Source organism: Colossoma macropomum, unplaced genomic scaffold, assembly GCF_904425465.1.
Source record: "Colossoma macropomum unplaced genomic scaffold, Colossoma_macropomum, whole genome shotgun sequence".
Lineage (NCBI taxonomy): Eukaryota > Metazoa > Chordata > Actinopteri > Characiformes > Serrasalmidae > Colossoma > Colossoma macropomum.
In genome coordinates, this window is record NW_023494790.1 from 39,451,610 (window position 1) to 39,464,048 (window position 12,439).

Below are 12,439 nucleotides of genomic sequence, written 5' to 3' on the forward strand. Positions count from 1 at the left end.
AAGGTGTTGCTAGATGGTTGCTTTGGTTTTCCAGATGGTTGCTAAGGTGTTGCTAGGTGGTTGCTATGGTGTCATAGGTGGTTGCTAAGCTGTTGCTAGGTGGTTGCTACGGTATCCCAGGTGGTTGCTAAGGTGTTGCTAGGTGGTTGCTTTGGTTTTCCAGACGGGTTGCTAAGGTGTTGCTAGGCGGTTGCTACAGTATCCCAGGTGGTTGATAAGGTGTTGCTAGGTGATTGCCATGGTATCCCAGGTGGTTGCTAAGGTGTTGCTAGGTGGTTGCTTTGGTTTTCCAGATGGTTGCTAAGGTGTTGCTATGCAGTTGCTATGGTATAAGTATGTAATAAGTATGTAGTACATTGGAGTGGTACAGTGAAAGCTCGGCTCCTGAAGGGTTAAGCGTTCATGCTCGCAGTGTCTCAGCTCTGCAGCAGGTCATTATCTCGCCCCGGTCTGCTTTTCTCATCTGCGCTCAGCTACACAGGCTCTCAGTTATGCGCCGCCATCAGCTTCCCTGACGTTAAACCCGGAGGGCCGAGCTTCGGGACCCTAATTACAGGCTTCGGGTTACACGCGCGCGGTCCGGCAGACTGGTGGAGGGTAAAGAGATGAGGTCATCCACAGAGATGTCTTCACAAAAGGGCCACATCAAACATCCAGCACGTCATCATGAGGCTAAGAACAGACTGTGTATAATTGCAGGCATGTCAGGAGGTCAGGAGGTCACGCTGCACAGACATATTTGTCTCTGTGCCATGAAGGAAAACAAACACCTACACAAACACACTTCAGACGTTCACTGTGGAGGACAGTAATGCATAAGAGGCTTTTCTTGCATCACCAGTCGGGTCACTTCTTTCTCTTTGGAGTTCTCAAACTGGCTTTACACGGTGGAACTTTCATGCAGCGAGCTGCACGTTGTTAGTTGCATGCAACATAATTTCTGTGCAACTGGACATGCAATTCAGAAAATTCCCCTGGAGAAATGGCAAATCGTCTGCTTCTTGTTTAAAAGTGGTGGCTGCAACATTTCTAAAATATTTCTAAATATGTAAAAATAATAATGTAATCTGTCGTGTAGTGTTTACAATTTAAAAAGATGGTTCTTCAAAGGTTCTTTAGTAAAGAAAATGGTTGTATATAGAACCGTGAACACTAAAAGAGCCCTTTGCATGATCAAAGTGATCTATGCGTTGCGAAATGGTTCTTCAAATCGATGGACAGCGTGCTGTAGATGTGTTTGTATAGAACCTTTTTGAAAAGGCAACAAAGATGGTTCTTCCATTATGACAAGCTTAACAATGTAACAGTAGAAGAATCATGTTTCAGTCATGTGGTCCACAGTTGCACTCTGGGAAGTGTAGTTTTGTGGGAGATCAGCCTCTGAACCTAGTAAGTCAGTGAGCTTTATATGGATCTGTATAGCATTAACAAGGGTTCTGCTCTTGTTACATTGTCAAACTTGTATTAACAGAAGAACCCTTTTTGGTGCTATAAAGAACCAATATACAACACATTCTCCATCAATCTGAAGAACCTTTCCACCATGCAAAGAACCATTTTAGCATACAAAAGGTTCTATTTAGACCTCATCGTGGAGAATTTGTTGTGTAGGGTTCTATGTAGCACTAAAACTTCTATTCCTACACTCAAAAAAAGATGTTGGGTTCTTTATTAGAGCAAATGGTTCTGTTTAGAACCATGAGTTTTATGTGGAAACCATTTCATGATTAAATGGTTCTTTGCATGGTCAAAGTGTTCTTTAGATTGATGGAGAATGTGCTGTATATGGTTCTATATAGCACCAGAATAGGTTCTGCCTATGAGACGCTGTCAAGCTTGATACAATAGAAGAACCCTTTTTGATGCTATGTAGAACCATATGCAACACATTCTTCATCAGTCTGAAGAACCATTTCAACCTGCAGAGAATCATTAAGTGGTCAAATGGTTCACTGAGTGTTCAGGGTTCTATATAGAACCATTACCTTTAGTAAATATCCCCTGCAGAACCATCTTTTTAAGTGTGTATATGATGTAATTTAGTTCGTGTTTATGGATAACGGTGTCGGAAATCACACGATCGTGTCTATAATTGATCACAGAACAGTTCCACACGGATTGTGTGGTTTAGGAATGCAGTTAGCGTGGGTTAACATTAGCCTCGCAGCTCCAGTGACCAGCTTAGGACGCCAAACGTGATTGGCTGCGTTTCAGATGAGGGGGAACTGTGTAAATTTGGCCAGACTGTTGAGAAAATTCAGCTTTTTGAGAGGATTTCAGCGACTGGTAATGGGAGATTTTTTTTTTGAAGTTTTTTCTGTCACCCATAATTTACAAGTTGGGGTGAATTCCTCTGTGGTTTTCACAGGGATCCAGCCAGCATGAGCCAGACAGACGGATTGGAGAGAAAAAGAGAAAAGGAGTACGAGAGCAATGTGTCCTTGCCACAGCATGCGCTGGAAAAAATAGGGCAGGGGTAATAAACGCCTGCTGGAATTCGGCCAGTGGAAGCAGAGAGCAATCCCATTACTGAAGTGACGTTAATAATAATATTCAATAAAGCACATTTTTTTAAGAGAAATATAATTTTCTGGCCACTTTCGAATGGAAAAGTACAGAAAAAGCTTGGTGTATTGTTTTATTGTGTATATATATACGCTACTGTTTGTGCAGACGCTTTTATCCAGAGCGACTCAACATGTAATCATGTTGCCGAATGTGGAGTTAGGAGTCTTGCCAAAGGACTGTTTTCAGTGTAGCGTGGTGAGTCTGTTTGAGGAGTCGAACCCCAGTTTGCTGCATGAAGGGCTTTCAGGTTAATCCTCTGGAGTCCATAAACTCGCCCGCACATCAAATTCTCTGTCTCTATATCTGTGTCTGTATCTTTGTGATGATCCAGCTCAGAAATCCAGTTCAAACACTTCCTGAATCTGTAGAGTCGCCCTTTCCATTCCATCTTATCACGAGATCATACGAGACTCACATCCGGAGTTATGAGCCTATGAAGAGGGGCTGAGATACACGTCATCTGCCTCTCACCGTGTGGAACTGGTGGATTGGTGTGTCCGTCTACATTCTGTGTGAAACTGACCGATGGACACTCAGGAAATCACTACGGACTGACCATCACGCCGGAATCCCTTCATTCTTCATTCAGTCCACATCGGAGACTCATGTGAAACAGCGTGCAGAGAGTTTACAGCTGCTGAAGCTGCTGCAGCGGTTTTGGAAAGTAGTGATGAAGATAACGGAGCATTTAGATATGAAACATATGAGGATCATGATATATGAAGAGCCTTTAAAGGAGGCTTTAAGAAGAGATGGATAAATGGAGAAAATGCAGCATTAGAAGATACCGCTGGCATGTTGTACCGTGGCATCATTTGCACGGCTGCGTTCAACACCAACATGTAAACACAGCATTGATGCTGCTGCACCAAAGAGAGGGACAGTCTCCATGTTAACAGCTTTGTTTTTATAAAGAAATGTTCAAGTTTCATTTTTGAACACTGACTTTTTCAACAGTGCTTTTTCTTTGTCATCCTTTTACCTTCTATTAGATCTGTGTGCTTTTTAACACCCAAGTGGAGTGAAGTTGTATTTGCTAGTTAACCTTCGGGAATATTCAACCTTCCGATGAGCACAAATGCAGCAATATTCCAGTACTATTTTCATTATTTTTTTTTTATTAATTTGTTTTATTAGATGCCTAATAATTACTCTAATGTTGTGCTTACCAGAGGGGTACCCAATGTCCAGCCCCAGGGCCAAATGCGGCCCGCGGACAGGTTTTAATCAGCCCATAGCTTCTGTTTTAGAGTGTGTTATTAGTGGCCTGCCAGCCAGTACACTGCAGTTCTTCATTTCACCTGATGGTGGCATCAGTCTTAATTGTTTGTTTCCTTTTTAACTGTAATCTGGTTATATGTTATGTAGATTTGATTGTTTGAACAGAAACACATGGATGTGATGTTCTTTTGTCTGAGTAATTTTGTGTGATTGTACATTTGAATATTATAGCAGTAACTATTAGAACAAGAACCGTCAGCCGAGGTGAACGCTTTCCCTCTTCTCTCTCTCCTCAGGGTCGATGCATCAACTTCACACGAGTGAAAGAGGAGGCAGCGAAAGCCCAGCCAAGCGCCCAGGGCCCACCTCCACCCCCGCCGGACTACCGCCCAGCCCCCAACCCCGTGAGCCCACCTCCACACTGCCCGCCGCCCAAAGGACCGCCCCAGGCCCAGCCGGCCCCGGGACCGCCCCCGGCCAGAGCGCCGCCCGGCCCCCCCTGCCCCCCTCCAGCCCGGCCCCCTCCCAGACCCTGAGACCCCACAGCAAGAGCACCAGCACAGTTCAATGCAGTTCATTTATCCAGCCAAAATATGCTCTTCTCACCATAGAATAATAACACAAACGATGATATTTATCAGTGTCAGGGTTTGGTCGTAGCCTCCGGTATGTGGTTTGTTGCTGGACAGCAAAAAAAAAGATAATAAAAATTATTGTAACAATATCAAAACATAAACTGCAGTAAAGGAATGTTAATATCAACTACTGAACACCAGCAGAGTCAATTACAGCGACAGTTCATTTCTATTAGTAGTTTTCTCCTTTACTCGAACGTAGTCCGCCTGTAGGCACGTTTAGCATCTTTGCTTCTTTACTTTCAGATGCTAATGATGCTAACAAGTGATAGAAGCTTGTGCCCCCACCAATTAGCATGTTAGCATAGCTAAATAGGTTTAAAACAGCTATAAAATGTCTCATTTTTATAGATTTTACTGACAACAGTGAGTCAGAAACCACCTAAGCAAGAAACAAGACTCGCTTGAGTTTGCATGATGCTAATAAGCTTCCATTGCTCATTAGCTACATTAGCCTTGTAGCTCCAGTGCTAAAGCTAAAGAAGCAAACTTCGGACACCAAACGTGTCCTGGCTGATCGACTACGTTTGAGGTAAGGTTGGGGGGAAACTGGAAAACTGGGTAAATTTGTTTTAGAGTAGATGAAAAGATCCCCTCTTTCTTATTGCCTGTTAGCGCTAACGCTAAAAACAATGAATACAGTACTATTAATGCAGTTTAAACCCGTCCGTTTAAATCGACTATATGGCTTTGTTTTATCAAAAGGCTTATAAGCAAGTGGATCGCGTTCATCGTAGCTTCGGGTGGGCCTCGTTTGTCCCACCAGAAATGAATTGTACCGGTTGTCTCAGGTTAGCCTGTCCAGAAGACGGACAGGTGATGTAAGAACGTATCGTAAGTCGCAGGTGTCCAGAGGTAGCGCGCTTTCGGAAGTCACATTTTATCAAAATGTCTCAGATGCTTTTGGTACGTTGCGCAATTCCTAAGTAAGTTGGTCGCCGTCCAATGAGGGACGGCCGAGGAGCTGCAGGTGTGGAGACGGAGTCCACGAACGGTCCGATTACGGCTTTGTTGTTGTTGTTTTTGCTTCTTTTCCATAGTGAGTCCTCTTAACGTATGCAGTCGGGTCAACATTTGTCATCGTAAAATGTTCTATATTCCCACAACTGTACTGTATTTTGATATTCGCTTCCTTTCGTAACAACATCATCAGACACATCACGACTGCAGGGCAGTTCACAGTATCTAATTTATTATCCCCCCAGCTAGAGCACGTAAGGGACTTGAATACGACAAGGTGTCCACTGTAAACAGCAGGACACTGTGCATGTAACGATCCGAAGAAATCTCTTCTACCATTCTCTTTTTGCAGTTCTTTTGTTATTACGATCTGTTTCACACTTTTTTGTTCTATATTGTGTTTCCCCCAGATGTGATTTACACTGTCGAACCCTTCGGTCAGCGTTCAGACAAAACAAGCACTCGTTCAAAGTGTCATTGACTGTAATTAACTGAAAGTGCAATGTAATTAGTTAGTGAGGTGATTTCTCTCGTTTACTGCGAACCATGTTGCCAGTTAATTTGTGATTTCATTCGTTTACCTCCCCTTTTTCATTAAATTTGACATCATGTTTGCTGTATTATGTGATACGAGAATGATAAGTCATAGTCATACTGTCTTTCAGATTAGTATCGCCTATTAACAGCAGTGTCGATGCAACTAGAGAAAGGCGCATAAACTGTTTTCCTTTTTATACGTTATTAATAAAGGTCATCTTCCGAGCTTTTATCTGTGTCTCATGGTCTTCATTCTCAACTCAATTACATTTCTAAGAAAAAAGAAGACATACCTGCTCCTTGCAGGACAACTCCACCAATTTGTCAAAATTTCTGCATAATTAGGTGGGATAAGATATATGAAGATTTTTTTATAATAAGATGCCAAGTCATTCAGAGCGGTTCAGAGTGGTTCAGAGTGGTTTGGTGTGAAACGCTCTGTTCTAGAAAAACTTACCGAGTCAGAACTGTTCACAGTGGTGGTGATAGGAACCAGACGTCCACCTCTAAAAGCTCCCTCACAGAAAGTTACTACCGTTTCATGTAATAACTTTATATGAGGGAGCCTTTAGAGTTCGGTGTGAGACATTGTTTTATGATAGAAGATTTTGGCCTTAAAATGCATTCATGGTGGAGGGATACATGCACCGTGTGAGGTGGCAAAATAGTCCCCAGAATGGTTCACATTTATTGCTATTTTCCATCATCAACATTCCATATATAAGAACATATTTGTGTTGTAGACATCGTAGAAATGGGCGATATGGCAAAAATGTAATATCACAAAGTCTGAATTATGAATCCAATGATTTCTGTTTAACATTCTTACATACTGTGCTGCATTAAACCCAGTTAAACATGACTAATTATGCTCTCTTTTAAATCAAACAAGCGGGTGGGAAGTGTTTTTAATACTGAGGGTATCTACAAAACACCCAGAAAAGCATATTGTGGCATAATTTATCATGATAATGGTAAATACTGTAATAATGCTCAGCTATAAGTCATGAATTTTAAAACATTGGTGGAATTCCCCTTTTAAGTACAAAGTACAAACGACAGGTGATTTTTTTCGTGCATTTTAATTTATTGTTTTCACTAAAATTAACATCAGTGACTGAAATCAGCCACAACTGTGATTAACCACTGCATGACATCACCAACAAAACAAACAACAAACACCTTTAATTTATTTGTTTACCTGTACGTCTTGCTTTTATGCACTTGAGTAAGTTTAAGTGCTGATACTTCTTCACTTTCGTTCAGGTTTTCACACTTTTGATTGAGTAAAATGTCCTGTAGTCTCCTCTCCTGGCTGATTCTCCTCTGTCGACTCTCAGTGAGTAACTGAGAATGATTTTTCATCATTGGCTAATTCATGTAATCATTAAAGCTGCACTATGTAATTTTTTGTTGTTAAGGCTGAAATAAGTGTCGTTACTGAGTGAGGAGAAGATAAACAGGCTAAAACATGCTGAGTGTGTTCTGCTGAGAGTCGCCTGTAAAGCCTGAAATAATCATTTAAAAACTCAGAGGCGTCGAGTTTTTCACACCACGTCGTATCGTCTTTACGTATTAACATCACTCAGACTCTAAAAGAAGGTCCGGCTCGATGTTTCGGCCTCAGATTATCTCAAAATCAACATCACACTGATGAAGATGTGACGACAGTAGTAGATAATTCACTTACATCCTCAGAAGCCACTCAGAATATTCTCCTTCACCAAGTTTACACTGAGTTCTCTCTGAATTCTATTTCCATCGTCAGATTCATCCACTTGAAGAATGTTTTGCATGCAGTTACACATTTCCACCAGAGAGGCCACCAAATCCCCAAATCTTACACAGTGCAGCTTTAATTTAAACATCATCCTTTAGGGAACTAAAAGCAGTTCTTCCAAATCATTTGGTGAAACAAATCATAGTTTTAGTACTACAGACTGAACAGCCATCTTTTATACTGAAAAAATGGATTTCTACCCCAGTCGTATAGAATTTTTATTAAGTGGTTTTGATAGTAAATGCCTACAGTCCTATGCAAAAGATTTAATGCAATTTAATGCACAATTTCCATTTATTTGTTTATTATATTGAACAAAAATAAAACATAACATATAACGTGCCATAACCTTTAAACATGCCACATTTTAACCTTTGTACACGTGTCCAGCATGTTAAATCAAGCAAATAAACAGTAGCTCTGCATTAAAATGTGCAAAAAACTGTTCTCTGTACACTCTCGGAAAAAAGGGTTCTAAACTGTCACTGAGAAAAAGGTACGAATGAAAAGGTACAAATACGAACTTTTCACCTGGAAAAACTTATTTAAGGTTCACAATCAGACCTTAAAACCACTGTTGGAGCTTTGAGGGAACATTTACACTGTTTGTACCTTGATGAACGAAGAACGTACCTGAACAGAACCTTTATTTCTAACAGTGTAGAGGATGTGTGAGCTTATTTACACTTAGACCTTCAACACAACGTGGAACTGAGCAAGGCACACAAAACCTCTCCTACAGCTGTCTGTACATGTATGTACAGTACTCAGTCTGTTCCTTGAGCTTTTCTCAGGAGTCACACCCCTCAACCACGACCACGTTCCTCTAACAATGCTCTTATTATAAAAAACAGGCAGTGAGAGAATTTACCCCCCGACCGACCCAGCTGGACTCCACCTACAGATAATCTGGCCTCAACTTTAGGTTTCTGTCAGAGTGCCTCACTTCCACATCAGCTACAGCATCTGATGTGGTCTCTTTGTGAAGCCTCACTGCATCTGAACCCCTGATTATACCCTTTAAAGTCAACTCAAGTTTGTCGTTTTCTGATCTCGGCCTCATTTTCTGCATAATTAAATGTTTAAGGTCTAAACAAGTCTTCCAGAGTGGTTTGACGTGCTCGGTTTCAGAGAAATTTACTGACACACATTGAACAATGACCAAATTTTTTAAAATGGTGCGATCTAAAGACGCTTCTGGCATTTTTCAGGAAGATCCCTGAGGGGATTAGATTAAGGGGATATATTAGAGGACAGATTAGGACTGAGAGGAGAGAGAGACTGAATCTCTTATGCTAAATCATAGGTTTATTTTATCTATCTGCACATATGGACACCTTACTGTACATACTGCACTTCTGCAAACCTTATCGCACATCTGGCACATTTGGACACTCCACACCTGGACACTTCATTTCAGTACCAATATATGCACATATATATTCAGTATTGTCATTATATGCTGTTACTTGCGCCTCCTTGTACAGTTATTACTGCACTGCCTTTATCTCAGGATGGTCATGTGTGAAGGCTGAGGACATATTTTGAAGAAAAAACATGTTTTTCTGCAATTTTAAGTACAATAATCTCTACACGACTATAGAATATATAAATTAAATGAAATAAAGAAAACAAATGCCAAATAAATGTTATAAAATATATAATGGAAGTTCCCCAGGAGTCGTGTCACTGGTGTTACTGCGTAACAAAAAATCTCTTATTTTAAATAAAAGTCACACTGATGACATCACTCGACTTCCTTTTACCTGTTTTCTGAGGATCTATGAAGAAAAGCTCATGGTGAGTCCACTGTGTCTTTCAGTTATCAGAGATTTTCTCATTCAGCTCATGATTTCATATGAAGCTTTTAGCTGAAGTCACTGGTGTGACCGACTTTATTCTGAGGTAATTATGAAAAAACAGAACACAAATAGATTAAATTCCATATTTTAGTGGATATTCCATGATTGACAACATGTGGTTTGATGCTCTGTAGCAGCCGTTTGGTAAAATGCACTGTTCATTAAAATGTCTCTGGTGTTCCTTTATTATGTGTGACACCAATGAGGATCAGTAACACCAGTGACTCCTATGGAGAGACAGAAGAGTGGAATGTAGAATGACCCATGTATGCCTGTAGACAGGTTTTTTGTGTATATTGTTCTTTTTATATTGTATCACCCTTATTATTGTGTGACTCATACTGGCTGATGAATTTCCTTTGGGATCAATGATCTATCTATCTATCTATCTATCCATCCATCCATCCATCCATCCATCCATCTGAATCTGAATGAAGGGAAAGAGTGTGAAGAATGTATCCCTATCCTGCCCACCCTGCCTGCTGAACAAAGATCTGCATTTCTTCTGTAGAGCCACTATAATGCACCAGAAATAGAAACATGAGCAGTTCCAGCTGTGTAATTGCCCTGCCGTCTCTTTTTTCCTCTCTCTGAGTGCTGAAAAGGAGGGATGCTGGAGAACGAGTTCACTGACTGCAGGGAGAGGGACAGTGGGTGGGTTTTGTGGGGATAATGGATGTGAGGTTTTGGCATTGTTTCTCATCATCAGACACCACCAACTCCTCCACATACTTTATAAGAATAACTCCCAGAAGATCTTCAGTTGCACCGACTCCCAGAGGCGAAGCTCCACACATCAGAATGAAACGGCTGCCCAAAGTGGAGCCCTCTGAACTCTCGTTACCAAACACAGCATTGTTATACATGCATAAACAGAAAGCACTGCAGATTATACTGCAGGACGTTTGGCTTTCGATAGTTACAGATCTGAAATACTCCGTTACTTTGCAGTGACATGTTCAAGTTGACAAAACTTTGATCCATAGCATTACTTACTGAAGGTTTGGGGGGTTTAACGCCCTTAATTAAGCCTTAATCCCCACCAGTGAGGAGCCCTCAGGGCCTCCTAGGCCTTCTGAGAAGACCTGATGATTTCTAGCAACAAAATAATCCAAAGTTCAATAAAAAATTTTAGTTCATTTATTTATTTTGGTTTTAAATTAAAGGTTTAAAATCCTAAAACACCAAATGCAGAATTATCCAATCAGAGTGCTTTCTCTGTGGTGTCTGGGTAGATACAGCCAAGCTGCTCTCCCATTGGTCTGGACTTCAGGAGCTGCACTGAAGGCCTTACACTTAGATTAACTACCAACATAATTAGGAAGTGACAGAAGAATCACACTTTGCTATACCATGGGACTAAATTTGTTGGAACTAGGTTATTCTACATACTTAAAAATGATGGTTCTTCACGGGTTCTTTAATAAAGAAAATGGTTCTATATAGAACCATGAACATTTAAAGAACCTTTTGCATGATTAAAGTGAAAGGGTTCTCCCGACTGATGAAGAATGTTCTGTAGACGGTTCTGTTCAGAACCTAATTGAAAAGTGTTCTATGTAGCACCAAAAAGGGTTCTTCTCTTGTAAAAAGCCTGACATCGTAACAATAGAAGAACCCTTTTTGGTGCTACATAGAACCACAGGTTTCACCCTTATGGTAATCAACTCCCAACAAATAACACCCACACCTCCTGACACAGAATAACACAATAAACACACACATATATCCCAGACCAGCGGTATCAAACTCAAACACTAAAAGGGCCAGATTAAAAAATCTCAACCAATCTGTGAGCCAGCTGTGTGTTCATTTTATTATTACCTAACATTTTGCCACGACCCCAACAATGTTTATTCAAAATATGCCAAAACTACAACAGAAAAAAATAGGCACTGAATATTTGAACGATTCAAAAATCATTTTAAATAAAAACAACTTGTTTTATATAAAACAACAGACCACATTATCTGCAGGTCACTGTTAAACCTTATTATACAACAGTGAGTTCCGGCCACGCGAGCTGATTGGTTGAGAAGCGTTCTAACTGTGCTGTTATTTCACCATAACATCACAGGTTTTTCACAAACACTGTATCACTCCGCTGAGACGCCGTTGCTAAGCAACGACTTTGACAGCTGTAGGAGACGCTCAAGCCATTTGAACGTTTTTACTTCTTACTTTGCCACAAACAGAAAACGGACACTTTTAAGATCACATTTGACCAAAAGCCCATTTGGTCAGACTCTGAAGATCAAACGACACTAAATTCCCAAACTGTCAGTTGGTCTGTGTGGAGCTGGAGAACGAACTGCCGGCTGTGCAGCGAGTAGGCGGAGCTCGTTACTCTGACGTAGAAACAAGCTGCTCGTTAAGGAACTATAATTTGGTGAAGGAACTGCGAACATTAAAACATATTAAACGCCGCGTTCACGGCCCAGTTTATTAATTTATTACTTTATTTATTTAACTGTTGTATTAAAGCAGTAGAACACTCGAGGAGTGTGTTATCGCCAATAACATCACGGCTGTGATGATCTACGGCGACCAAATCACAGCCGTGATGTTATTTCGCGATAACACACTCCCTCTGTGTTCTACTGCTTAATTAAATGTCCCAAGTGTACAGTAGGTTTTTAAAACTGCCCATTCGCTTGAACTGGACACCAGCCATCTTTTTTTTGTCGTTGTTTTTCTGGTGCTGTCCCATAGATCGTTGGGAAGGGGGTGGGAGCACACATTACGTTGCAGTAGTAACAGTAACTGTAGTGCAGTTCATGGTGAAATAGGCTAATATTAATAAAAAATAAATAATTTTGCCGGCCGACTAGGATTGGCCCGTGGGCCTTGTGTTTGACACATGGGTCCTAGACTAA

The 12,439-nt window shown here is 40.9% G+C and overlaps 1 protein-coding gene across 1 annotated transcript in view; it reads left to right on the top strand.

Moving 5' to 3' along the window:
* antxr1c (ANTXR cell adhesion molecule 1c) overlaps positions 1–6,151 on the top strand; it is a 62,641-nt gene extending 56,490 nt beyond the window's left edge. Inside the window, exon 18 of the mRNA XM_036573355.1 lies at positions 4,086–6,151. Coding sequence (XP_036429248.1) covers positions 4,086–4,325 — 240 coding nt within the window. The 3' untranslated portion in view covers positions 4,326–6,151. The remainder of the gene's footprint in view (positions 1–4,085) is intronic.
* The last annotated feature ends 6,288 nt before the right edge of the window (positions 6,152–12,439 follow it).